Below are 27,430 nucleotides of genomic sequence, written 5' to 3' on the forward strand. Positions count from 1 at the left end.
ATCATAAAAGAACAGAATTGAAGGTGATTCCCAAGATAAAATTCTGAATTTAATAGTTAAGAAAACATAATTGCCTAACTGAGATTAAAATTATATCAATTTTCAGTGGAATTCTGCCTTCACAAACAAGGGAAATGAGAAGAATATATACTCCAAAAAAGTCTAATGACCAAAGGTATTACTTGGAAGTGGGCCTTCAAAATTTACATGGCCACTACATTACCTGGAGTTAAATTTAAGGCCATTCAAATAAACTTTCGGCTGTCAGTGAGTTAGGCTGTTTAATGAAAACATATTGCAGATCAGCTTAAAGTAAAAGAAGTTATTAGCAGTAACTGTTTGTTGAATGCCAAGGCCAGCTTTAAATAGTTATAGCAAATAATTTGAAGATAAGCTATAATAATGAAATGTAAATTGAATGCAGAAAATGTCCCATATTTTCTACATCATTCAGTAGAAATTTGCTCATTATGTGATATATGAACATTTACTGCTGCTGTCTGTTAAAAAAATCTAAATTTAATACCCCCCCCTCCAAGCTACCATATATATAGATCTGGATAATGTATTGATTTAGTTTATCAAAATGGAAGGGGGGGGAGATATTGCATTTATATTTTGAAATTTCCCATAGGACTGTTGCACTCCTATGTGCAATGATTACAAGTTTATAGCATATATCTTTATTTTCCTAATTACAGAGCAGCCACACTAACCATTTTTAATAAAAAAAAAATTAGAATCGTTACTTTTGGAATAGCCTCATTTATAATGTAGAGGGTATTAAGAAACTTATGCATAATTACACAAAATGATGCGTAGTGGAAGATTATTGCAGAGTAGGCAGGACTGTTCCGTGAGGCTGCATTATAGAGGGGGGGAAAAAAAAAAACTGGCAACACTGGTGTAGCCATGCACATGTAAGCAAGATGGAAAGGTGTAGAATGACAAGTCTATACAATTGCCACAATAGTCACATATAGCAATCCATATTGGAAATTAGTGAAACAATGAGTACTTTGCATTTAATTTTTTAATAAATTAGATTATTCTCAGCCATGGAAGAAGTGGTACAGGGTACTTCCTGTACCACTTCTTCAGTGACTGCAAATACACATTTCATATTTGTTAAGGTTTAGTCTTGAATTAGTAACAAATAGCTATTAGCAAACATCAGGTAAAGATTATATTAACAATTTTAAGTAATTTTTAAATTAGTTAAAAATATAAATGGATAACTATGAATACTTTTCTTGTAATTCTCTCCTTATGATACCATCAGCCACACTACCAAGACAGTGGTTTACAATTAATTATATTCATATGGGGCTTAATTCCTGGGGCCAATCATAAGTTAGTTTGTTGCCGAGGGTGAGGGTATTTAGAATGAGAATAGGGATTTGGATATTGTATGATCGGTTATCAGTCTGGAGGTTAATCTTTGTGGATAGGTTAAAGATTACATTAGAAGGGGGTTCTTTTTTCAGGATATGATTATTATAGTTCTTATTTTTGTTTTATATCTGCTCTAATACTCTGCTTTTGAAAATATGTATGTGGTTATTGTATATCCACATGTCTTTGTTTTGGTTAATATTGTTGGTTATGCTTATAATGAAGGAGTTAAATTTAGCTATTATTTTAAAAATGATATTTTTAATAGATTTTAGAACTAGCTGTTTATAATGAATATAATAGACTACTGTACAAATTATACACATTAAATAAAGTATGCACTATTTTGTTGATTGACTGTTGTGTGTTTTTAAACAGTCTAATAACAAAATGAAGAGTAATGCTGGAAAAATATACCTAAAATATAATCTCATATTTGGCTATGTAATTAACTAGCCATATATAACTGAATAAATTTAGAGATCCATTTTGTTTACATTTTTATTTATTAATTTTTTTTTCAGTTCAGTGCTAATTGCAATAAAAAAAGCACCTTCACTACAGTGCTTATTTTACAAATGACTGTGTACAGTTTAGTATAAGTTCTTATCACACTTATTGGCATGTTTTTCAATTAATTTTGACTCCATGTATATGTGCCTGAAGAGGTTTTTAATCAACTTGGATGAAAAACCACTTGACTTTAAGGATTATTTTCTTCTGAATTGATGGAAGAAAATCCAAACATTTTTATCAAGCGACCTTCACCAGCGGCTGACTAATTTACAGCCACAGTGAGAAGAAAGCCAAAAATGTCTCTGTCCCAATCAAGATTGGCTAAATCCCATAATTTTTGAATTTTGTTCATAAAGGTTGTAGGTCAAGCTGGCAGCAAAGGTGTTAATTGCAAGAGCATATGTTAGCCTACATATATTTATATATACAATATTCAATCAAAGATCATTCTCCAATTTTTCTTTTTTTGTTTAAATTTACTTGGCCTAAGTTTGATTTTGTTGAGATTATGATCAGGCCTGCTGTTACAATTACTTTATATTATAATAATACGTATTTGCTGTTTTCTACTTTGGGAGACTGTACGTAGCATGTGTAAACATAAATGGTATTTAAAAGAAAATAAAAAATAAAACAAATGTAAACAAAGATAGTTAAAAAAATTCATTTTATTTATATGCAACACTGCAAGAAGTAAAATTTTGACTCATCAATTCGACTGGTAAATTTTTATATAAGTACAGGAAACAAAATCTTATGAAGGGTTTTATTGCCTTCCAGGTTATGTTCTTAAAACAAAAAAAATATATTATTTTAGCAAATTGCTAAAACTAATGTATATTTTAATATCAGTATACTGTAATGAATACTTTACAGTTGTCTTACAACATTAAAAAATAAATGTTGCACAAATAGCTGTAAGAGAAATAACAAGTATATTTCAGATATAAATATACTAACAAATATCCTGCATAAGAAATTTTTGCAAATGAAGCAATTCCAGTAAATTACTCAATCTGTTTTATTTATTAACAGATATTTAAGATTTTGTCCCATAGTCTTCAAATGCAAGAAATTCTTTTACTTCCTTAAAATATAAACCTTAATCAGGCTATCAGCTCATGTTGAAACTAACAACATTCAATTCAGACTTTCTTCAATATATACAAATGTGTGTGTATATGTAAAGTGGAGGGGGAAAAAAAAAAAAAAGTAGTTGGTTTTGCATATTATCACTGGGAAAGTTTATAAAGTTTACCTAAAAACTATTTGTATCGATATAATACTTGATGTATATGTTAACCACAAACAAAATGTATACAAATATGATTCGTATAAATCTATACTGCTTAAGAACACAAAAAGCTATTTTCCTGATCAAATATATAGAAATGGCAAAGACCACAATGATAATCAAAAGCCTCCCAGAGGCCAAAAAGACAGGCCTTAGTGCTTGCATTAGTCTGTTACCAAGTGCTATTTTAAAGGAATATTTTTAATCTACACTCAGTTCGATATATGCTTGCACACACACACATACAAGTAACAGGCTCATCTGCAGAAGCATTTAGACAACAAGGCTTCCCGGTAAGTAATGCAAAATAATTCACATCTGACAACTATCTACATTATTTTATATTTGTTATGCCTTTCAAAAAATTAAAAGCACATAGGCAGTAGCAACATATATATAAAAAACAAATTGGGACACCTGTTAGGACATTAACTTAGTGAACAAAGGTTTACACATATAGTATAGTTCCAACAAAACTATTGATACGCTATCAGCAGTTTTATCTTGTTGAACCAGCATTTAATTAAATTTTTATAATTTTCCTATGCAATCAATGCTTTTATAATCAAGAACTAACCAAAGTTAAAGTAGAATGTTACAAGGCAATATTCTGTCCACATAAGCAGTTTCCTTAAATCATTCAATTCCCCTTACATTAGTTAATTCCAAATGATGGCAAGTTTTACAGGCATTTAATTCTTTTCAATAACAACAGTCTTCAAAGCTTTGCCTACCACTGTTGTTTTAAACTGTTCAGGAACAGGAATCTCCACCTATAGGAAAAAAGAAGAAACACGTAAGAAAAAAAAATCTATACTATGTAAAGCAACTGAACGTAAACCTATCCATTTTTTGCTGTTAATACATATTTCACTTTTCCAAGAATTGTTCCTCATTTCAGTCTTCCACGAGTCCAACTTGAAAATGTGATTGCTTTTTCCTTATGATGAAGTCTGTCATTTTGTTTACTGACTTCTATTATTGATTCATTGTCTTCTTTTGCTCCTTACATGATTCTCCTCTCTGTTTATTCTTTCAGTGAACTGAGAATATTTGGGTTGTTAAAAGAATTGTTCATGGAATGTAAGTATGAGGGGTGTTGGAAAAGCTCTGGACTACACCTATTATTCAGAATCAGAGCTGACCTTTTTTGAAATAGTAGTTAACATGTAATGTGCATCCTAAAATATTCATCTACTTCTCACACATATGCAACAGGCCTTTTACAAAAAAAAAGTCCAGCCACTTTTCAGCATAGTGGAAGAAATACCTACCACCTAAATATACACGAAGAACAGAAATGGTACAAAAAACACCTGATACTGAGCTCTATATAAAGGCCAAATTGTAATGGCGAGATGACTGGCTCATCTCGCCATGACATGGTCAGCCGTAGTTAGTACCTTTTGAAAGTGGTCTGAGGAAGGAAAACCCATGAACCGCCAGGTGAGGTATTGGACCATGGATCATCGATGCTCCAGGTGAGTGAAGGCTCTCCCAGATGGTACGTGGCAACAGAAGGACCACTGTGGTGCAACTCGCTGATAATTGGAATGCTGGTGATGGGAGTAATGCATCATAACACAGTACATCGAACCCTGGTGAAAATGGGGTTGCCTAGCTGCAGGCTGCTCTAAGTGCCCATGCTAACCACGGTTCACTGGAGACAGCGCCTACAATGGGCATGTGAGCACCGAAACTGAACCTTGAGTGATTGGAAGAAGGTAGTCCGGTCTGATTAATCACGTTTCCTGTTGCACCATGGGACGAAAACAAGCCAGTGGTGGCAGTGTCATGCTTTGTGCGATGTTCTGCTGGGATACCCCTGGGTTCAGTCATCCATGTGCTGGGCACTCTGATGCCTACCACCTACCTAAACATCATTGCTGACCAGGTACACCCTTTCATGGCAACGGTCTTCTCCCTGGATAATGTACCATGCCACACCGCCCGGATTATTTGAGACTGCTTCGCGAAACACGAGGAAGACTTCCAGGTATTGCCCTGGCCTCCAAATTCCATAGACATCAATCCCATCGAGCATCTGTGGTTTGTTGTTGAAACAGTAATTCTGATCTGCGGTGTCTCAACTAAGGACCTTACAGGAAAAGGATCTGCTGGTTACGTGTTGGTACCAGATACCACAAGACACATTTAGAAATCTTGTAGCATCCATGCCTCGCCGGGTACGAGCTGTTTTGGCTGCACGTGGAGGACCAACATCATATTAGGCAGGTGGTCATAAAGTTTTGGCTCATCAGTGTAGATGCCCTAATTAATTTGTTTAATCCTTCATGCTTGAGCATAGTGGTTGTCATTTTTCACCACCAAAATGTCTCTATCACTGAATACAGATGGCTTACTAAATTCACCTATTACAGTCTGGGTTGGTGCATTTGGTATATTAAACACATGGATTCAGATCAGATAATCCACACCTCTGCCTTAAAAGCAGCATTTCCCAAAGTGTGGACTAAGGCTGGTACTTCCATGGGGGAAGGGGACTTAGAAAATATACAAGTAATTGCATGATCCTACAATAATAATATTATTATTGCACATTAATGTGGAATGATAATAGAAGGATCACGAATGTGCTTGTGTGTGAACATGATAAGTTGTAATGTAAGTGTGAAACTGTTTCTCTTGTTGGGTTTTCTTCAAAAACAAGTATAGAAATAAACTGAATGCTGAACCAGATTTGAGCATAAAACTGTTCTCTTTTTCTCCTGAACATAAATTTGCTACATGATATTTAGAAACTATAAAGTTAATAGCTGACTTACAGTATATAATAATAATGACCAAAAATTTAGTTTGTTTTCTTATATGTATTTGATTTTTTCAGTAGCCCCCCCCAAAATAAAAAAATTTGGAAAACCTGTCTCCAGCTACATAAGGTTTAAGAAACCTGCTTCAATGTATACAAAATACAGTTTGCTTTTTTGGAAAAATTGAGCCAAAGCTACAATCTTGGAGACCCTCTTTTTATGGTCTCTAATATGAAGTTCTGGCTCAATTTTTCATAAAAAAGTAGAAGTTTAAAACACTACATATTTTCTTCTTAATTTTGCAGAAAAACTGTTTGCTCCTGCAATAAACAAATGCACCTCACGTTTTACTGCAAACCCAATTAAGTTTAGTGATGACTTCTACACTACTTACTGCCATGAACACCTTCCTCACCTCACCTCGGGCTTTTACAACACTGCAGCATGTAGCCAAACTCAGATTTTTGCAAAATAATTTCTGTGCTCACTTTATACAAATGTCTCCTGCATTTAGTTAGTCTTATGATGCTGAAATTACACCAATTATCTCTATAAAAGAAATTAACACTCACTTTACTTGCTTTGCATTTTAACTATTAGAATAGTTATTAAAAATAATCAGCAGACTTCAGGAGAGGAATGAGTAGTTTTATGAAGGCATTAATAATATTCCATTCATTTGCATACCTATATATTATACTGTGAATTTATAATAATAATAAAAAAAAAAAAAAAGTTGTGACAAAGATACCATAAAGTTGCTAGAAGAAAATATTAGTACAATAAAAATTCCATATGTAAAAAAAAAAAAAAAAAAAAGTTTAGTGAATATTAAGTTTGAGTTAATCTTTTGTAGGCAAGATAGGCAAATATAACAAAAACAACACCTGAAGAAATTATTAAATAGAATACTGATTAAAAAAAAAAAAAGTTCGGTATAATTCACAGTTAGACAATATTAGTTTTTTGAGGCTAGGTTTAGCTTTGTGAATAGCATACAGTCAAAACAGTGAGTAAAAAGCAAAAAATGAAATAGCAATTTAATTTGTTATTAAATAGTTCCTTTTAAAAATTGGGATCTTAAATTTACATTTAAATACAACAGAACAACAGAGAACGGTAGCAAAGAATTCAGATTAAACATCTTATCAAGCATGCTAACACCAAATGTCTTTTTATTAACCACTCAGGCACTTCTAAATATGAAGAATAAAACTATGTTAAAATGCGCAAAAATGAATTGTGCATTTTAGATAATAAACTATCTGATGGTTTGGATTGGAATTTTCTCATTGTGAAAACAAGAATTAAAGTGTCGGGTTGGATACATACTCTAGCTAATATTCACCTGTCTGGCATTCTTACTTGCCAACCTACAAATTTTAAAAATCAGAATTCCAGATTTTTACTGGGACAAGTTAGTTTCCCCCCCCCACCTCAATCTAGACTTTGACCTTGAAGTTAATTTGTATTGGCATGTGTATTGGCACTTTTATATTAAAGTTGAGCTATAGATTAGTACATAGATAATAAACTATCTGTACAGCAATAAACTTCAAAGTGGAGAGAAAGTCATTCAGAAATTATAATACAGTAAGAGGAATGATAACTGTTATGCAATTCACTCAGTTTTGATTAAATTTTGCAAATGCAGCACCTTATGTTTTTATCTTAATGGTAGTGTGCGATTTGAATGTGCAAGGCATTCTTGCAAAGGCTCACATTTGGGTGATGGGCTTGGCACATCCAAGGTTCTGAGCTGGATATCATCATTTTCCTCTTTCTTGGAGATTCCCTTTTACTTCTCTCTCTCTCTCTCTCTCTCTCTCTCTCTCTCTCTCTCTCTCTCTCTCTCTCTCTCTCTTTCGGAAACTCAAAAATTTGTTTTGGCTGGTGCAGCATGAGCCTCTGGCTTCCTTGCACTATATGGCTAATAATAATAATAATGTTGATTGAACTAATTAAAAAAAAAAATATATATATATATATATATTTTTTTTTTTTTTTTTTTTTTTTTTCATGCTTCTGAGGATATGTTTTTTTTATAATTTTGGCATATCAAACATATAGTAGCAATATTTTATTAATCATTCCTGAGTTATGTAAAACTCTACTTAACTACTACTCTCAACTGCAAGAAGTCCTGGAACATCTCTATCCTATATTGGGGACTTACTGTATTTTTGGATTAACCGGGAAATTGATTACCCGGGAATATTTTTTTACCATCTATCCCAGAAAATCAAGAGTCCACTGTACTTTAAAATAAATTAGTTTGGAGGTAAGTAATTGTGAATACCATGTGCTGACAACCACTAGCTCTGAAAAATACAAAGTGCAAATCTCTCACAACACAGTACCACCACTAGTCATTCGAAATTCTACATGCAGATCAGAACTTGGAGTAATCAGGTTTCACACTGCTCCATGTAATTAAACCCATCGGAGACATAGGCACAAAAGCTTATAGGGGCTGTCTTAAAATAGAGTTCCTGCATTTCATCCAAAGCACTACATTAGTTCTTTTGAAAGTTTTTCATGTCTGCTTCCTTGGGAATGTTACTCTTAGCAGTAAATATAATTACAAGGTGTAGCTGCAATGTCAAAATATTAAATGCTAACTGAAACACATAAATGAAATCGTTGAAGCATACCTGTTATAATTGTTTTGCAATTGTGAAAGATCTGTTAGTTTGTTCATGTTAGCAAAATACATCAGCCACCAAATGGATATTGGTAGTCTTTTGGAATTCCTATTTGCTGACTTAAAAGAATTTCAGATCTTGTTTTTATTTATACATTTTACCAATTTAAGCTTACAAGCAGAATAGTGACTACTGTCCTCCCCACCATTTAGCTATTCCTACTCTCATCAAATGAGATAACAAAAAGAAAATAAAGAATTTACATAAAGTATAAATGCAGGAAATGAATATTACTTTTCCCTGTCCATTATTTTTGTAAAATAATTTGTGCGTGTGATAACTGCAAGGTTTTATAGATATACTAAAAATGAATGTACAAAATTATACAGAAGACTCTAATATCCTTTCTTTCACAAAATAAATGCAATAAAACTGCACACAGAATACTTACATAATCACCATTGGCTTGTGGTATTGAAACATTAAGTTCCGATGACTTTGAAGAAACTATTTCTACGTCTAAGGACTGTCCACTTAGGAACATCTGAACACCATCTGTTTTATCAATAGTAATTGTTGGCACTTTACCCATACTCTAGAAGCAAAAAAAAAACATAACTAAAATTATATACAGCAGTAGGGGTGGGGGAAGAAAAAAAAAAACTATAGCAATTACATTCTGAAAAGGTACTCAACTAAATCATAAATAAATTTTAAAATTTAGCATGCTATAGATTAGCAGTGTCAAACTCAGAGAAATGCCAATGGTATGCACATAACACAGCAGTGGCATTACTGAGAGAAATAAATATTTTTACAATTAAAATACACAATTTTGGGACTTTCACATTGATAAAGGATCATATAAATTATGAATTTTATATTAGTGTATCTCTGAAGTATTATGTTTACCATTATTTTCATATAGGGTTTAACATTTAACTTGTAAAAGGTGAGAACACTTGGGACCCACACTAAAACATCAGGAGGCCACATGCTGCCTCCTATACATTAAAGATTTTACATGCAAGAGACTGGCAGACAGAACACAGACTCAAAATTAAACTACATATTTATTGAAGTACATGACATACTTCAATGTGTTTGGGGTCTTAGAAGTCATGGATGCTCTTTTTTTGAATAATACTTTTGTGAATAAGCTAGCATGTTCAGTACTGCTAAAAGTGACACAGCTTCATCTTTTATTATGCTGGAATAATTCCTTCATCAGAGGTTGATCCTATTTCACGGGCCACTGAGTATATAACTAATCACACATACACACACCTGAGCTGGAACACACTGGCAGTTGATAAACTCCACAAAGGAAACTATACCATGGATGCTCCCAGCTTCACTAAAGCAGTACTGGTTAAAGATGGTTACACAACAGCAGAACAACAAGTGTCCTTAGTGAAACAATTTTACCAAGCTTAAAAAAAAAAAAAAAACCCTTTATGAAAGTAAAAAAACAATCACTAGGTCAGATGAGTTCACCCTCCTTCAATCACATTAATGTTCAATGGGGATGATAATTAGGGAGCTGATGAACAAGGGAAGGAGGATGAAGTCTCTCAAATGTTGTGAAACCGTTATCTGCACATTTAGTCTAGTTGCACAATTCAATGCCAAGATGGTACCATTGCCACCTACCTGATCATCTAAACCATGTATGTGACGTCTACCACCAGCATGGTGCCAAAGGAAATTATTCATCGGACCCCACATGAATTGCAGTTGTCATGCAGAATTAGCCAAGTTGTCAACTTGGACATTTGTTGTTATAACCTTAACCAGCAGATGTATACTGGACTACTACTGCTGTATTCTGAGTAGAACAAATCATTTGGTGCATGCTGGTGACAGTGGAGATACCTAACCATCACCAGCATGCACTAAACTTTGTCCTCTTATTAAGAACATCCACTTCCTGTGGATGTTCTTCACTTAGAACTATCATTCAGATACTGTGCATGTGATGACTGCTTGTCTTGTCTTCAGTTTGTCAATCTGCATATACAGAGTGATTTTTTATTCATTACACTTTCTTTTCTCTGTAGTTTCACAAGTTTAAAATATTTTATACTATATCTCTGTAGAGAAAAGTTTGGAGATTTGGTTGTAACTGATACCCTGAGATGTATCACAGAGGACTGGCATTGACTCTGATGTCCAACTTAAACATGTGATTTTTATCTCTGGGGTTTTCTCTAATAATAAGTGTTTCAGAACAATCCACAGACTGTTCCTGAATTGAAGAATGCAATCAAAGATGAAATTTTCTGCGTCAGATAAAACAGTGGAGCAGCATGTCCTTTGCAACTTCACACTCAGACTACAGTGTGTCACATAAATGTGGACGCGTTAAACATGCTGAGGTATGAATTTCCCAACACTGCTAAATACAATTCAAGTGTTAATTTCTGTTTCTAAATAATACTTCAGATGAATAAAACACCCTGTACTTTAACAACCTCAAATAACACCATAACATTTCTGGAACAGCTCACTAGATACTGTTTCAGAGATGGGGTATCCATCCCAACATGGTACAAAAAATTATTTCTATTTCAAACTCTGACAGATCACAGCATTTTCTCATACTTGGTACAATTAATAGTTTAAAAATGTTGCACATGTTAGGGGCAACATTTTTGAACAATACTTCTGTGAATAAGCTAGCATGTTCAGTACTCCTAAAAGTGACAACTTATCTTTTATTATATATAATTCTTTCACCACTATAGAGGTGGATCCTATTTCAGGGGCCACTGAGTATATAAATAATCACACACACACACGCACCATACCATACCTGAGCTTGGACACTCTGGCAGTTGATAAACTCCACAAAGGAAACTATATCATCAAATACTATTGATGTCTTTTTACAGGAATCTAAAAATGAGAACCCGTGATTATTATATTACAAAAACAATCTCAAAGTCATTATAAATGAAAACTATTTCAATCTGATCAAAATAAAGCTTAAATATTGTTTTCTTCAAATAAAGGTACTGCATTTTAAACTAAACATTGTAGTTCCATATTACAAGATTTGAGATAATTTAATTAACCAATGGAAAAATTTCATACCAAGAGTTTAATGGCTCCCTCATCAGTAGCTACAGGGATCCAAAATACTTGGTATACTCAAATTATTTCAAATTACAATAGAAATCCAATAAGCTGACATCCACAAAATGGTGGCAGCATCAAGATTATTATATATTTCGACTATTGGATTTAAATAAAAAATATTTAAGAAACCAAGATTTCTGATATGTCTATATACTATTTAATTTATATTTCAACAAGCAATTATTTTATATAATAATGTAACAAAATACACATAAAAGGAATAAACAAATAAAATTTAGTTGTTTCCATTGATAATTTTAATCTTTAAAGTCCTACTTAGTAAAGAAACAACATTAACAGTAAATATTACTCAAATATTACTCTGTAAAAGAAACAGTTTCTTTGCTAATGCTTTTGTTATTGCAAAACATCAGTGGTGATAAAAAAAAAAAAAAAAAAAATACACACCTGAATAAAATTTGTTTAGCAAATCCTTTTTGAGACATGACATATAAGTTGAAGACTATAGTAATGATAAATGTTAAGCAGGTGTGGTCACTCTACAAATTAACTTTATGACTCTCTAAGGTAGATCATACCTTGCCTAAAGACATTCCAATACAGTTCCATTCATACATAACACTGAAATAACTTTATTAAAGTTATTTCAGCATTTTGTGCACAAATCCTGTATTTTTATAAAATTGTAGGATTTCATTTATAAACTGCATTTTATAATCATCTTTAATAAATCTTGGCTCACCTTGTTAAAAGATATCTTAAAATATCCCTTGTAAAAGATTTTAGAATACAGTAACACATTGCTTTTGACTTGTCCCTCTCTTTTATTTTCTCCTTTATTATTTATTCATTGAACAGCACTAACAGCAGAATATGGTGGAAAGTGTAAACCATGCTAATTCCTGGTTTAAGAATATATAGAATTAAAGTGAAAATGAGGAATTCTCGTATAGTAGGTAACAGGAAACATGGGCAAATTTTAGAGAGCATGAGAAATTGATAATTTAAATAAAAGAGCCTACTGATGTTTTAAAAATTGTGTACTCGCCTTTTGTTAAGAGGGGAGTAGTTTACCATCCTGTATAATTATGGCAACGTTTCTAATATGCTTTGGGACTTGTTTTCAAGACCAGAGAGTATTGCCTCATATGGGCAATATGAATCGATTATTTCATCAGTATTGCAAGTATCTAGTTGTGGAGCAGACTGAACCCTCTAGACTGAAAATGAATTCCAAGGGATGTTCAAAATACTGACATAATTGTGCAGGACTGTTAAGTGGACCTTTTTTGTAATTATTAATTAGAAGAACAAATAAAAGATTTTGCTCAATATTTATGTGGCACAAAAGTAATGATTGCTAGTGAGTGAGCAAGTGATTCAAATCATCTTAAATGAACTTAATGACTTAACTCAATTCTTCAATAATCTAGTTCAATTGTCTCCAATGCATGCCTTTTATAGAGCTATTTCATGAGCACGATTCTGAATTAGTATCTGTAATTCTAATTTTCTTTTCTTAGGTCATTAAGTTGGAGAACTTACTGACCCAACCTTTTCTCATTTATACCACTACCTCTGTTCCCTGGAACAACCTTCCTTGGTATGTATTTTCTGAAAATTACATCAAACTACAGAAATTCAAGTCCAATATAATAATTATGTCTTTTTGGCCATTATGTATACACTGTGCTGCCACTTTATTAGGTTCACCCCTGCTGTGCACACAAATGGTTTGTCCCACAAAGTTGCAAGTCACATGACCACAGTTATGGATATAAATGCAGCAGAACCTTTCTAGTATCAGTTAAGTGTATAAACGGTAGCAAGAATGGGGAAAAGGAGTGATCTAATGGACTTCAAAGGTGGCATGGTAGTAGGTGCAAGATCTGCTGGACAAAGCAGCTCCGAAACAGCAGTTCTCCTGAACTTTTCACACACCAGTTTCAAGGGTGTATCGAGAATGGTGCAACGAACAGAAAACACCCTCTCAAAAGCACTCCTGTGGGAGAAAATCACTTGTTGATGAGAGAGGTTAGAGGAGGATGGTTAGAATTATGCAAGCAAACAGACAGGCCACAATGTCGCACATCATGTCAGAATACATTGGTGCACAGAACAAAATATCACAATGGACCACTAGTCGCAAATGGACTAAAACAGCCGAAGGCCACATCACATACCTTTGTTATCAATAAAGAACAAGAGAGCATGCCTCCTGTGGGCACAGCAACACCAGCAATGGACTATCGAGGATTGTAAAACAGTTGCTTGGTCTGACAAGTCGAAGTTCTTGGTGCATCATGTTGATGGAAGGCTCAGAATTTGGCAAAAACAACATGAACCCATGGACCCGTCATGTCTGACGACTACTGTGCAAGGTGGTGGGGGCAGTGTTATGGTGTCGGGAATGTTTTCTTGGCACACATTGGGTCCATTGATACCCATAGATTCAATGGGTATTCAATGGATTCATGTCTGAATGAATGCCACATCTTACCTTAACATCATTGCTGACCAAGTGCATCCATTCATGTTGACAGTTTATCTTCAGTCAGATGGTTACTTCCAGCAGGATAATGCGCCAGTGCACAAAGCCCGAATCACTATGGAATGGTTCCAGGAACATGACAATGACTTTTTTTGCTGCAGTGGCCCGCTCAGTTCCCTGAATCTCAATCCTATTGAACATCTTTGGGATGAGCTGGAAAGGGCTGTTCGCTGCAGGCCTACACCTCTGTCGAATCTCAAGGAACTGCGTGACACACGCAGTTCCTTGAGATTCAATCCAAGCCTAGATGAATTTAGGCTGTTTTGAAGGCTAAAGGAGGCTCAACATGCTACCAGGTAGGTGTACCTAATAAAGTGGCAGCACAGTGTTATTTATATATATAATTCTAATTAAATCCAAATGAATCAAAAATTAGACTGCAGAAATAAGAGCAAAATTAAGTGAAAATAAAAAATAAGGAAGTAGAGCAGACATCAGTGGCAGCAAATATGCAAAAACCACAAGCATGGCAGCAGCCATGCTTGTGGTTTTTGCATATTTACATATTGTGGTTTTTGCATATTTGCATATTGTGGTTTTTGCATTTTTGCATATGCAGCATACCAGCAGCATGGCAAACCAGCAGTGTGATCTTTGTATCATTCTTTTGCAGCATGGATCACAGAATGATGTAATTTTCAGTTTGATCAGAAATAAACAGCAATGAATGCTTGGATCAGTTTGCATCTTCATGTGATGAAATTGTACAATATAATAAAAAGTAAATATATCACCTTGCAATAAAGAAATCAAATAAAGTTCTCAAGATCACAGTTCTAGCTGCAGTAAATTATCACGAGTTCGTATCTGTGCATACCACACAATAGCAACAGAAAAACTATAACCATATTGTGAAAAATATTATAAAACACTAGTCTCCAATATTTCATATTTATTATTTACCTAGAGTTATGGAGTTGATCTTGCCTTTAACTATGACTATGCTATCAGTACACTGATACATGTGAACAGACTGATTCATTTCAGTTTCCGAAATGATGATATTCTTATTACCAACCTGATAATCCTATTTAAAAAAAATAATAATAATGTGTACATATATAACTATATGTTTTTAAAAATTTAAATATATAAAAACCTCATAAATCTAGAAAATTTCTCACATACACTTCAAAAGGTTGCCACATTGACTACTTGGTTGTAGTAGTTTTTTGAAACAGCACATTTGATGATGTCAATCAAATTCACACTATCCTTTCATATCATCTTGTTCACATCTGGAAACCTTCCCAAGAATCATGTTCTGTGTCTTATTTTATTCACTTTAGAAATTTATAGTGTATAGTTTGGGTATTAGTGAACTATTCAATCAACACCACAGATGAGTTTGATGTTCAGAAATATGCTGTTACTTAGTTTACAAGTCCTACTAAAATTCAGTTCATATATATATAATTAGAAGTAATGGCATTTTAGGTAACATCTTGATGAGATTATAATTTATATAAAGAAAAAGATAGTAAAAACTCAATTTAATGCAAATAGTGCATTTGGATGTGTAATAAACTTTTGCTTGTGTTAAAGACGACTAGATGAGTGGAGGTCCATTCAAAGTGTTTGGCAAAGGGTTTTAAGTTACCAGGGCTAACAAAAAAGCTGATTATCAACATTTATTTCAAACTCAAAGCTGAAAGTACTGGAGAGAATAAATATAACTGGAAGCCATACTGACATATTAACTGGAGTTTCTGATGATGACCTAGAACATTATTTCACCTTGCTGAAAACAACATCAAATATTGGCAAACATGCATGGTTTTGGAAGTATGATTACTTTTTTTCAGCCCATCATTTTAAAGTGAAATTTCTATTAAAGGAATGGAATTCCCCAGTATAGTAAAAGTAATAAAAATAAATGAAGAGCCCCCTAATTTTGGCTTCAAAGAATTTTGAATAGAACTGCATTTGTTTATAGTAAACACAAATGTACTTGTGCTTTACTTGAAAGAGATGACATCATGATTTAGAGACTGATATACCTACAGGCTAATAATACTAAGCTGAAGAGAAACGGTTATTATCAAGCTTAAATCTGGTCATACAAAAAGTATCACAAGCCTCTACCATCACAGACAGTAGAAACACATTTTTAGCAAAAATTATTCGGAGGCTTTAAGGCCTCCACAAGCAAGATTAATAATTTTATATGCTGAAAGTGAATCAGGCTTTGTTCCTGACACAGAAATGCATTTTCAGGCCAGAAGAAAATCTGGTGATTACCACAAGGAAATGGACAATTCCAGTTTTAAGAAATGATTTCAAGAAAATTTATTAAACAATAATCAAAAGTTTTAGTAATCAAATGTATTACACAACATTTAGTATTGTTCTGAAAGCATTCCAGCAAAGACAATTTAGAAAGCTGATATTAGTGTAGGCCAAAAGATGCGAGAAAGCTAAGCTTTAGCTGCATCAGCAAAAATATTATTTATATACATAAAATTATTAAAAGAAACCAAAGTAGGAAAAGAATGCATACATACTACAGGGAAACATAAAACCAATATAGCCATAATATTCACTATAGAAAGATAAGATATAAAAGAGCAATAACTGCAAACATGACAAATAAAAAGAAGTATATAGTGCCCAGGAAGTATAAAAGCTTTCTCGCAATAAAATAAGTTTTTTTTTTTTTTTTTTTTTTTTTTATGTATTCAATAGTCCAATCTTTGAAATCCTACCCTCATCACAAACTTTGTTTCCTTCATGATATGATTCAGAAAAAAAACCACCTTATATCATTCACAAGCAAAGAACAAGTAAACCACCTGGAGGGAATGTGCAAGGCTCAAGGGGTAGAATTTATTTCAGCATGGTCTGTGCTTGTTAACAGGAGAGACTGCTTCTACAGGGATGGGATATATTTAAATAGAAAGGGTGAAAGAATATTTGCTGATGCTATCGAGTCAGTGTTAGGAGGGTTGGAAAACTGCTAGCTTGGGGGAATTCACAGACTAAAACGTTAAAAGTAGCCACAGGCAGAGGTGAAGGTGATTCTTGCACAACTTCTATTAGAATAAGTAGCGACCTGGAGCGAGGGGTGGTGGGGGTTTCAGGGACTGATGGCAGTCATCATTAAGCAGGTGGGTATATAGGATGTGTTAGGTTGACTAAGAATAAGAATAGGTGCATGTATACCAATGCTAGAAGTGTAGTAAATAAATTTGAGGAATTTGAAGTGTTGGTCAAGACATCAAAGGCGGATATTGTTGGGATATCAGAGACGTGGTGTCACACAGATATAAGAAATGCAGAACTGGAATTTGGGGAGTACAATGTGTACAGAAAGGAGAGACAGGATAGGAAGGGAGGAGGGGTTGTGTTGTTAATTAAGAAAAACAAAATCAAAAGAAGTGCATCCAGTTGATATAGATGAACAGTGCACTGTTGAGTCACTTTGGTGTAACATAAGCACTGCAAAAGCAAAAATAAGAGTAAGAGTGTGTTATAGGCCTAATGACTCGAATGAGTACAATGAACAATTGCACAGAGAAATAGTGGGCTAGTAAATCAGAACATCTTATAATGGGGAATTTTAACTTCCCAGATACTGACTGGAACTTGTGGGTTGGTCACTCACACACTAGTAAGACTTTTGTGGATTTATTGGATGATTGTTTTCTGCAGCAACATGTTAGAGAGGCAACCAGAGAGGGTTATACTCTTGATCTGGTTATCAGCAGTGATCATTTGTGTATTAAGAATTTGCAGTTAAAGGAACCACTAGGTGGCAGTGATCACAGTGTACTGATGTGAGATTTACTTAAAGATATAATTACCATCGGGGGGGAAAGCAAAGGGTTTTTGTTTCCATAAAGGTGAGTACAGGGGTCTCAGAAAGTTTTTAAGTTCTGTACAGTGGGATAAACTGACGATGTTAACAACAGTAAATTCTAATTGGGAAGCATTCAAGGAATTAATCGTGGAAGCTACTAAAAGTTTCATACCTATTAAGAAATACTGTTCAAGGTTTAGGCCTAAATGGTTATCAAATAAACTAATGAGACTCTTGACAGAGAAGAAAATGCATGGGATGCATATAAATTATAAAGCAACTCAGAAGCCTATGGCAGATATAAGCTAGTCTGTAATCAGGTCACAAAGGAGGTTAGGCAGGCGAAGGCAGATTATGAGAAATCAGAATAAGGACGCTCATTCTGATTTCAAAATCAGAGCAAAGGACGCTAAGAAAAACAGCAATGATTTCTTTACTTATATAAACTCTAAAAAGAAGGGGAAGAATCTGATTGATCCATTTGATATCAATGGTTCGACTGTTGATGATCCTGCTCAGATAGCAAACAAACTGAGAGTATTTTGTATCTACATTCACACATTAGGAGTTAAGGTTTTAAAATGGCAGAAGGTTATCAAATTGTAGCAGGGTGCTTAATGATTATGTAATAACTGAGAGCAAAGTGGAGGAGAAATTGTTGAAGGTAAACATAAGAAAGGCACCTGGGGTGGATGGGATCTATCCAGTTATATTAAAGGAGGCGGCAAAGCAACTAAGCAAACCCTTAGCCATAATTATGAGAGTATCCCTGGACTCAGGGGAGGTCCCCACGGACTGGAGATGTGCAAATGTATCCCCAATTCACAAAGGGGGATCGAAGGGTGACACGAGTAATTACAGACCAGTTAGTTTAACTTCTTTTCCAGGTAAAATAATGGAGTCACTGGTTAAAGATGCATTGCAGGATCATCTAGACAAGACTGCAGCAATAATAATTCAGACACAGCATGGGTTTGTTAAGGGAAAGTCTTGTCTGACAAATTTGATAGGATATTATGATGTGGTTACAAAGGAACTGGATGCAAAAAATAATTTTGATATCATATATTTGGATTTCAGGAAAGCTTTTGATACTGTTGTGTATGAAAGACTATTGTACAAATTGGAGCAGAATGGTATTAAGGGTAAGTTGCTACAATGGATAAAAGATGGTTGAGTAGGAGAAGACAGAGGGTGGTAATCAATGGGTGCTGTTCTTCGTGGACTAATGTTATTAGTGGACTCCCACAGAGTTCCGTGTTGGGTCCGCTGTTGTTTTGTATATTTATCAATGATATTGATGAAGGTATATCAGGCTTAGTGTCGAAGTTTGCAGATGATACAAAGGTTGGCAGGGTTGTTAATGACAGTAATGGCAGTGTGCTACTGCAACAGGATCTAGAAAATTTGGGTAGATGGGCTAAGAAGTGGCAACTGAAGTTTAACCTTGACAAATGCAAAGTACTGCGTATGGGTAGAAGTAACCCCAGAGAAACGTACCAACTGTGTGGTGCTACACTTAAGGTGGTAGAAAATGAAAAAGACCTGGGAGTAATTGTGCAGTCAGATATGAAGTTTTCTGAGCAATGCAGACAGGCTGCCAGGGCAGGTCATGGGGTTTTGTCAATGATATATAGGAATTTTGCTAGCAGGGAAAAGGAGGTGATTGTCCCTCTGTATAAGCCAATGGTCAGGCCACGCCTTGGGTACTGCGTACAGGTCTGGAGGCCTCATTTTAGGAAGGATGTAGATTTGCTTGAGCGTGTACAGAGAAGGGCAACAAGATTGGTGTGGAGAATGAAGGGATCCTCTTACCAAGAGAGGCTTAAGTTCTGCAAATTGCAGTGGCTTGAGACTAGGCACCTGCACGGTGATCTGATTGAGGTGTATAAGGCCTTGAATGGGTTGAGCACGCTGAATTCTGATGGGATCCTTTCACTTGTTTAGATTATGAACCCAAGGGGGCATAAATTCAAATTAAGAAAAGACAGATGTAGAATGGATGTGCGGAAATTTGCCTTTAGCCAGCGGGTGGTTAATTGTTGGAACAAACTTCCATCTGTCATGGAAGTTGATAGGTTAAATAACTTTAAGGAGGAACTGGACAGGCATTTGTAGGGAATGGTGCGATTTTTTTTTTCTTTTTTTTTTCTTTTTTTTTCTGGCTGATTATGCATAAGCTCATACACTTGCTTTCTTGCATCACACGTCACTACTACTACTTTTTTTTTTTTTTTTAGCTTCACAACCACTTTAACAGAGAATTACACAAACTGAATTCTGAGAAGATCTTTTTCACTTACAAAGTCATGTGGAAATCTGCAGTTTCTTGGAACACCACAAGTTTCTCTACATTTTTCTATGCAGATTAATACATGCCACTTTTGTTTACTTCTAATTGCTAATGTGATGAGGCAAATCATTGAAGGCCTCTTTACACTACATCCATATTAAAGCTTTTGTGTTTACTTCAACTTATTACCCCTTTCCCTTCATCTCTTCCATTCATATGCTATATAAACAAACTTTCCCTCTTCATTCCAACTGATTTTTGGATAAAGGTTAAATGTAAGTTAAATTTAAATCATCTTTCCTTCTAGTTCCTCTGTTCTTTCATTTTTGGTTTATCAAAATTCATACACATGAAATTTTAGCATTTGAGTAAAATACTCTGTAGGCTGCATAGAAAAGGATCTAAGGGCCATAAGCTAAAATCTGGATGTACCAAACCTCCCATATACAACATTAACCACTACTAGGTCTGCAGAGCTGTGGGTGGTGGCATAGCATAGTTATGGAGAAAGATCCATTTCACTGGGAATTTTGTACTTCTAATGTACAATATTCCCTAATTTATCCAATGAGTTAGTAATGGCCATCAGCGATTGCCTCTCCTTTTGGGAGCAAGTCCTCTTTGGATGTGTATCCTGAAATATAGTGGCATTAATTTTTGAAATGATCTTCTTGAAATAGAAAATACAGTATTAAGCACCCCTTCTGCTTTATTTTAACACTCAACTGCTCTAATTTTTAGAAAAAAAGTTTTGTTTTTTTTCTGTCATGTTAAATCAGGCAATTTTAAAATATAGCTTACACATTTTTCCAACTGATAATGATATATATAAAAAGTTAAGTATTTGTACCTAATAAAAACTAGTTTCATGTTCTATGCATGAGAATTCATAACCACTTAATCTGAAGTTTACTTTTTTGTTGCCTGAACTGAATTAACAAGATTTTCTGCACTACCATATGAATTTTCACACAGTAAATCTGTTCATTATAAATGAGCTCTGCTACATAAAAGCTACCTACTCTATATAATGAGAATATATGAATAAACTCACCACACACCACTTTTTACCTTCCAGTTCAAATCGTGGAGGTTTGATTGGTTTTGCTTGGGGAGCAGATACATTTGTATAAGGTTTAAAAGGCCTTGCTGTTGTTGGCGGAGTTTTATATGGCATAGCAGATTGAATACGAAGAGCAGGATTCTTGTGAGTTTGCTGTTCTGATGTGACTTTCTTCAACCCTGAATAGTAATGAAAATAGAAAGATTTTAATATATACAGTAAACTGAATGTGTATTACAGAAAAATAAAAAATTAATTTTTCTTAGCTATAAACAATGAAAATATAAAGTTGGCTTCTTTTAGTCACTGATTAGACAAAACTGCAAATTGCAGTACACTGCAATTCTTATACAGTTAACACTGGATACTTTTTTATAAAATCTGATTAGTGTTTCTCTTACTCAAATAAATCTTTATCATCTGATTTTAATTGTATCACTCTTCCACACCCCATCTCTCCTAAAAGTAATTTTTTAAATTAATTCAGCTCTTACCACTGATCATTAAGATTTATCATGGACATGCTTCCTATGATGACATTTGAATCTGCCAATCATAAGTCAAAAATGCTGGTAGAGCTGATATTCTGGCCACACTTGTAAGTCAAGTCTTAAATTTCAGCAAGGTCTGGCATTCTACAACAACCAGATTCTCTGTTTGCACCTTCATTGGCGAGTTTGTTTGTATCTCTGAATATACAGTAGACTCTCGATTTTCCGGGATAGATGGTAAAAAAAAAAAATAAATAAATAAAAATTCCCAAATAATCGATTTCCCAATTAATCCAAAAATACATTAAGTTCCCAACATACATAAGAGATACATTCCCGGACTCCTTACTTAAGTCGAGTTTTATGTAACTCGGAAATGACTAAAAAATATTGCTACTATATCCTTGATATGCCAAAATTACAAAAACCACATAATATCCTCATAAGAATGAAGAAAAATAGTTATATATTTTTAATTAGTTCAATTAAAAACTTTATCTGAGGACAGCAGTGAAGTAGCCAGAGTGGCACATAAGAAAAGAAAACATAAAAGGAAGAAAAACCACATGTTATTGTACTGTAAAAACTGATTTGTATTTTGTAGCCTTGGTTATTACAGTTGACCTCATTGGTGCTGACCACTTCTCATATTCTGTCTTTATTGTGTTCACCACTGCCACTGACAAATCTGAATTCCGTGTGATACTTGTTAATGTTTGGCTATTTTCATACATCCTTATTATTTTAATTTTCTGATCCAACTCGATCCCTTTCCTCTTTTTTGATATATTTACTAGTACTGCTGTCACTTATTCTCTTAGTCAGCACCATGATAACAGTCAAAATTAAATTTTCTGAAAAGAACTTCACAGGGTTAAAGTGATAACTCACTATTATCACACCACATGAGCACACATTTTACTAAAACACATTTCTGGAGGTCATGACCATAGAACAAAAACAATTTGCACTTTCTGGGTTACTGGATTTTTCTGTTAGTGCATCTAATTATAAAAGGGTAGTAAACTCGATCTTATTGCATTTGCAATAATACCAATAGTTGGAATTCTGTAGGTTTTTAAGTTATTATAGTGAAATGTGTGCCCCTTCACCAAAATCTTCAGTCATAAAAAAAAAATATAAATAACAATAAAAATATCAATTAAAAAAATATAAACAGAACTACATAAGTCGGGGACTTGCTGTATTGAAAAATGTTCAGCAACCTACTTAAAAGGTACGACGATAGATAAAAAAAAAAAAAAAAAAAAAACTTATCACGTACTACTCGCATGTCTAATACAATACTTCCCATTATTTTTTACAACGACACATATGGTTTGGTCACTAACATTATAATGGATGCACCGTTTTCAAACTTTTGAATAAATTAAATTTTGGATAAATTTTTTTGTTTAATTCTTTTGCATTTGCCCATCATTTTCGCAATTTCTAAACAAAAATAAAAAAAATCCAACATCCCTGACATAAATAACGAAACAAAATTTGTCCTTTTGCATTGCGACGGAACACAACAATTTGGCTTTTTCTTTTCTTTTTGAGCAATGGGTGTGAAGATAGCAGGGGTTGCAAGATAATAGGTACACTAATTCTCCTAATGACGATTTATAATGCGGCTTCTTGTCCCTTATTTATGACTTGCAAAACACCTGTTTATAACTATTCTAGTTATTACTTGAATTTTGTGATTGATTGATTTTTTTTTTTTTTTTTTTTGGAGTCTTGAAGTGTCCCGGTTAATCAGATCCCAGTAAATAGAGTCTGCTATATCTGCCAATGTGAAATCTAAATAACATGAATGTCTAGTGTGCTGGATATGACAACCCAGGTGTGAACTAATGTAAGCATGACAATGATGTAAGCATGGGATGAGGTTTGATATCCACGCTTCACCAAGGAACATGTCTGTGTGACAGACAAGCCCATGACAAAACAATAGCAATAATAAGTAGTGTTTTTGAGATTATGACAGGCAACATAGCAAGATACAATATTCCTTACATATTGAGTGTACAGCTTATGATTTTCAGAGGACAGCAGTCCCTCAAACTTACTGCTGACATTCTAGATGGTATCCAGACTAATCAGTAATTTACTGCTGCTACCCTACTAGCATTAACTGGGGGAGGTCATTAAGGAGCTGAATATATCTTGCCACGTCATATCTAAAAACATGAATGATATTCCACAGTTCATATACATTGCACCCCCCCCCCCCCAAAATTTAAGTTATCTACATCAATGCATCATGAATAGTCAAACTAATGAAATCAAGTTATTGGCAAAATGAACTAAACTACTCCAACTTCTTAATTCAATTCACATGTTATGTAGCCTTTGTTCTAATCTCAGTGATGTCCATATCCATCTACAATCATCTAACTTCAATTATTTTTTCTGACAGAATCTCAGTTATCAGCTGCCTAAACCATCATTTATCTCCTTTGTCTTAATTATTTGCTCTGATTCCTTTAATTTCAGATGTGGTACTGGTTCATGTCTATACTGATATTCCTCATTTCCTTACTTGTTCATATCCAGACAATTCCTAAAAAGGGTGATTTACCTCAACCATTACACTATCTTGAAACCTTCAATCCAATCAATGATTGGAAATATGGATTCATCACTGTCAATCTACTTGGTGATAGCACGGCTTATGTCACTCATCTCTGGACTTCCATGGAAAAGTGTTGAGAATCTCGAGCAGTTGCTTTTGACATTTCGGTTGTGTTTGGCTTAAGTTTTCTTAAGCCAAGCTTCCAATTTATTGTCTGCCTTCTGATTTTTGCAGCTGGGTAGCCAGTTTCCTCTTTCTGAATGCTCAGTATGTGGGATGGCAGATATTTGTCTTAACTTTTCAATACTGGAATCTCCAAGGTTGTGTTCTTTCACTGACTCTTTTCATCTTACATAATGACTGTTCCACTGCCTAGAAATACTATCCATATTTTTGTCAATTTAAAATTACTTGAGAAACCAAGGTAATGAAAACTCAGACCATCTAAAAGATGATAGTCAAGTTAATTAATGATCTACCACTTAAACTCATTTAAGTCTCCATCACAATTTTTTTGGTGATTGCTTTTCTGAATCAGCACCTGTAATTCCACTTCTTTCTTCCATACCAGCTTGAGCATATTCACCAACTTAGTCAAAATGCATCCATGGTTCAAACCCATGTTCTAACTAAATTTTCCTCTTCATTTATCCCACATATTTCTGTTCTCTGTAATGACTTTCCTCTGTATTTTCTAATTTTTTTTAACTTTCAACACTAATATTAGTTTACCATAAGTTTCAATATTTTACACAGTGAGTCATCACAAAAAAGTGATAAATACAAAACTTGTAACCTCCCACTTAACAATCACAAGTTTCACCATATTAAGTAGTTGGCAGTTAATTTATTTGCACTAATATTAGCTTACTAAAATGTAACTGAATTATAATCAGTACCCAATGAATTTACAATTACGCTCAAAATTTGTGGGGCTAAGTGTCCATTACCTAAGATCATTCTAAGTACAAATTTCATAAATTTAAAATGGGAACTGTTTATTATATCTTTGAGATTAACCAAAATTTAACACTGAATACAGTACAATATTAAATTTTACTAATTCTTTCAATGCCTAACTTTTTTACAAATGAAGAAATAAGAAAGTCATTAAATAGTTAACTTTCTAACCTTTAGAAATATCTTCACCTTGATTAATTTGCCTAAATAAGGCAGCCCTAACATCATCCTGGGCAGTATCCCCTCCACCAGAAAAGAAATCTGAGGGCGGTGGAGGAGGTGGTGGTGGTGGAAACATGCCAGATAAAGGAGGAGCTGAAGGTGAGGAAGAACTAGCATCACAACCCTGTAATAATATAAAGAGTGTGTTAAGAGAGCAAAACAAAGTTCTACTTCAAGAAATTAAAGGATTGGAACATTTATTTATTATTTATAAAGATAAAATAACCCAATGCTTTCCTTTTATCTCTCTTTAATATTTCCAGTTTTACTTCCTACTCATTATTATAATTTTGCTGTTAATCATAAACAGGAAATTGTATGAACGTAAGTGAAGCAGTCAATCACAATCTTTGGCATAGTCCTTTTCAAAATATTCTCCATGGTGGTGTCACACTGAAACTCTTCCACCAGAGGAAAACAGCATATCAAGATTTTTCACCCCAGAGAACGGTTTTCTACTTCTGCAGATGTCAGTTCCACCTAGTTTCACCCACTGCAGTGCATTAAATTTTGTGATAAAAGGTTTGTGGACAACCAGTCATTCATGAAACCTCTTCTAGTAGAATTTTTGTGTATATGATGTGTACTGCAACTGCTCCTCTATGTTCCTGAACTTACAGGAGAAGATGTTTCTTGTCAAAATAAGTGATCTTCCTACCCAATATTCAACGGTTCTTTTTAAGAAGACTCATTTTGCTTTATCACATTCAAATTATATTAGCTTCTTTCCAAATGGCATGTTGGTTATAAATGACAATTCCATCTTCTGCAGCTTCATTTACACTTTATTGATTAGCACGCATCCCAATACAGTAAGTCCCTGACATATGTAAGAGATACACTCCAGGACTTCTTACATAAGTCGAGCTTTATGTAACTCAGTAATGACTAATAAAATATTGCTATTAACATCCTTGATATGTCAAAATTACAAAAACCACATATCTTCAGAAGAATGAAGAAATATTAGTTATACAGGGTTGTTAAAATTAAAAGTATCCCTATATAGAGGGCTCTGGAGTGAGTTCAAAGGCTTGTACCGAAGAGAAATTTTGACAACAGGTACAATAAAGAATGCACTCAAAGTTTATTGGGAAAAAAAAAATTGACAAAATTTGTCACTATATGGCACTGTGGCAATAAAAATCACTTGAACAGTGCTACAATTGTTCAGTGTGTCCTCTATTTTGGTCAATAACAGTTTCCATTCAAAGAACAGCATTTTCTACAGCAGAACGTAACATATCAACTGGAATAGCCAGCACATGATGTCTAATGCTGTCCTTCAGATCTGCCACAGTTTGACATCCTTCCCAATATACCTGGTTCTTCAAAAAACCCCGCAGCCAGAAGTCGCACAGGGTGAGGTCCGGTGATTGGGGTGGCCAAGATGTCTGGAAACAACGGCTAATGACCCGTTCGTCTGTAAAGTGTTGCCTTAGCAATCTTTGGACACAACGGTGGATGTGGGGTGTTGCATGAATATGGTATCCTGAAGGCACTCACGTTGTTGCAGCTGTGGTATTGCGAAATTTGCCAACATTTCATAATATTGCTGTCAAGTCGGTGTTACCTGTTCAAAAAATATTTGGCCCAATTATGAATGTAAATCCACACCACACTGTTCACTTTTGGAAAATGCAACGGGACCTCTTGGATAACTGGAGGGTTTTCTGTTGCCCAAATGCAACAGTCATGCGTATTCACTTGTCCATTTAAGCAGAAGTGGGCTTCACCACTCCAAAGG

The 27,430-nt window shown here is 34.3% G+C and overlaps 1 protein-coding gene across 8 annotated transcripts in view; it reads right to left on the reverse strand.

Moving 5' to 3' along the window:
* Positions 1 to 2,846: 2,846 nt before the first annotated feature.
* capt (adenylyl cyclase-associated protein 1) overlaps positions 2,847 to 27,430 on the reverse strand; it is a 286,557-nt gene continuing 261,973 nt past the window's right edge. For 6 of the 8 annotated variants that reach the window (XM_090389173.1, XM_090389170.1, XM_090389174.1 and 3 more), the window contains 6 exons: positions 25,633 to 25,807; positions 21,421 to 21,608; positions 15,178 to 15,301; positions 11,437 to 11,519; positions 9,073 to 9,216; positions 2,859 to 3,978 (listed from right to left, as the gene is read on the reverse strand). In XM_090389173.1, the coding sequence (XP_090245299.1) occupies positions 3,898 to 3,978; positions 9,073 to 9,216; positions 11,437 to 11,519; positions 15,178 to 15,301; positions 21,421 to 21,608; positions 25,633 to 25,807 (795 nt within the window). In that variant the 3' untranslated portion in view covers positions 2,859 to 3,897. Of the gene's footprint in view, positions 3,979 to 9,072; positions 9,217 to 11,436; positions 11,520 to 15,177; positions 15,302 to 21,420; positions 21,609 to 25,632; positions 25,808 to 27,430 lie in introns of all 8 variants that reach the window. The other 2 variants (XM_090389169.1, XM_090389168.1) reach the window with 2 other exon arrangements.

The sequence above is a fragment of the Mastigoproctus giganteus genome, chromosome 14 (genome assembly GCF_048544385.1).
Source record: "Mastigoproctus giganteus isolate SK-2022 chromosome 14, ASM4854438v1, whole genome shotgun sequence".
In the NCBI taxonomy this organism is placed as follows: Eukaryota; Metazoa; Arthropoda; class Arachnida; order Uropygi; family Thelyphonidae; genus Mastigoproctus; species Mastigoproctus giganteus.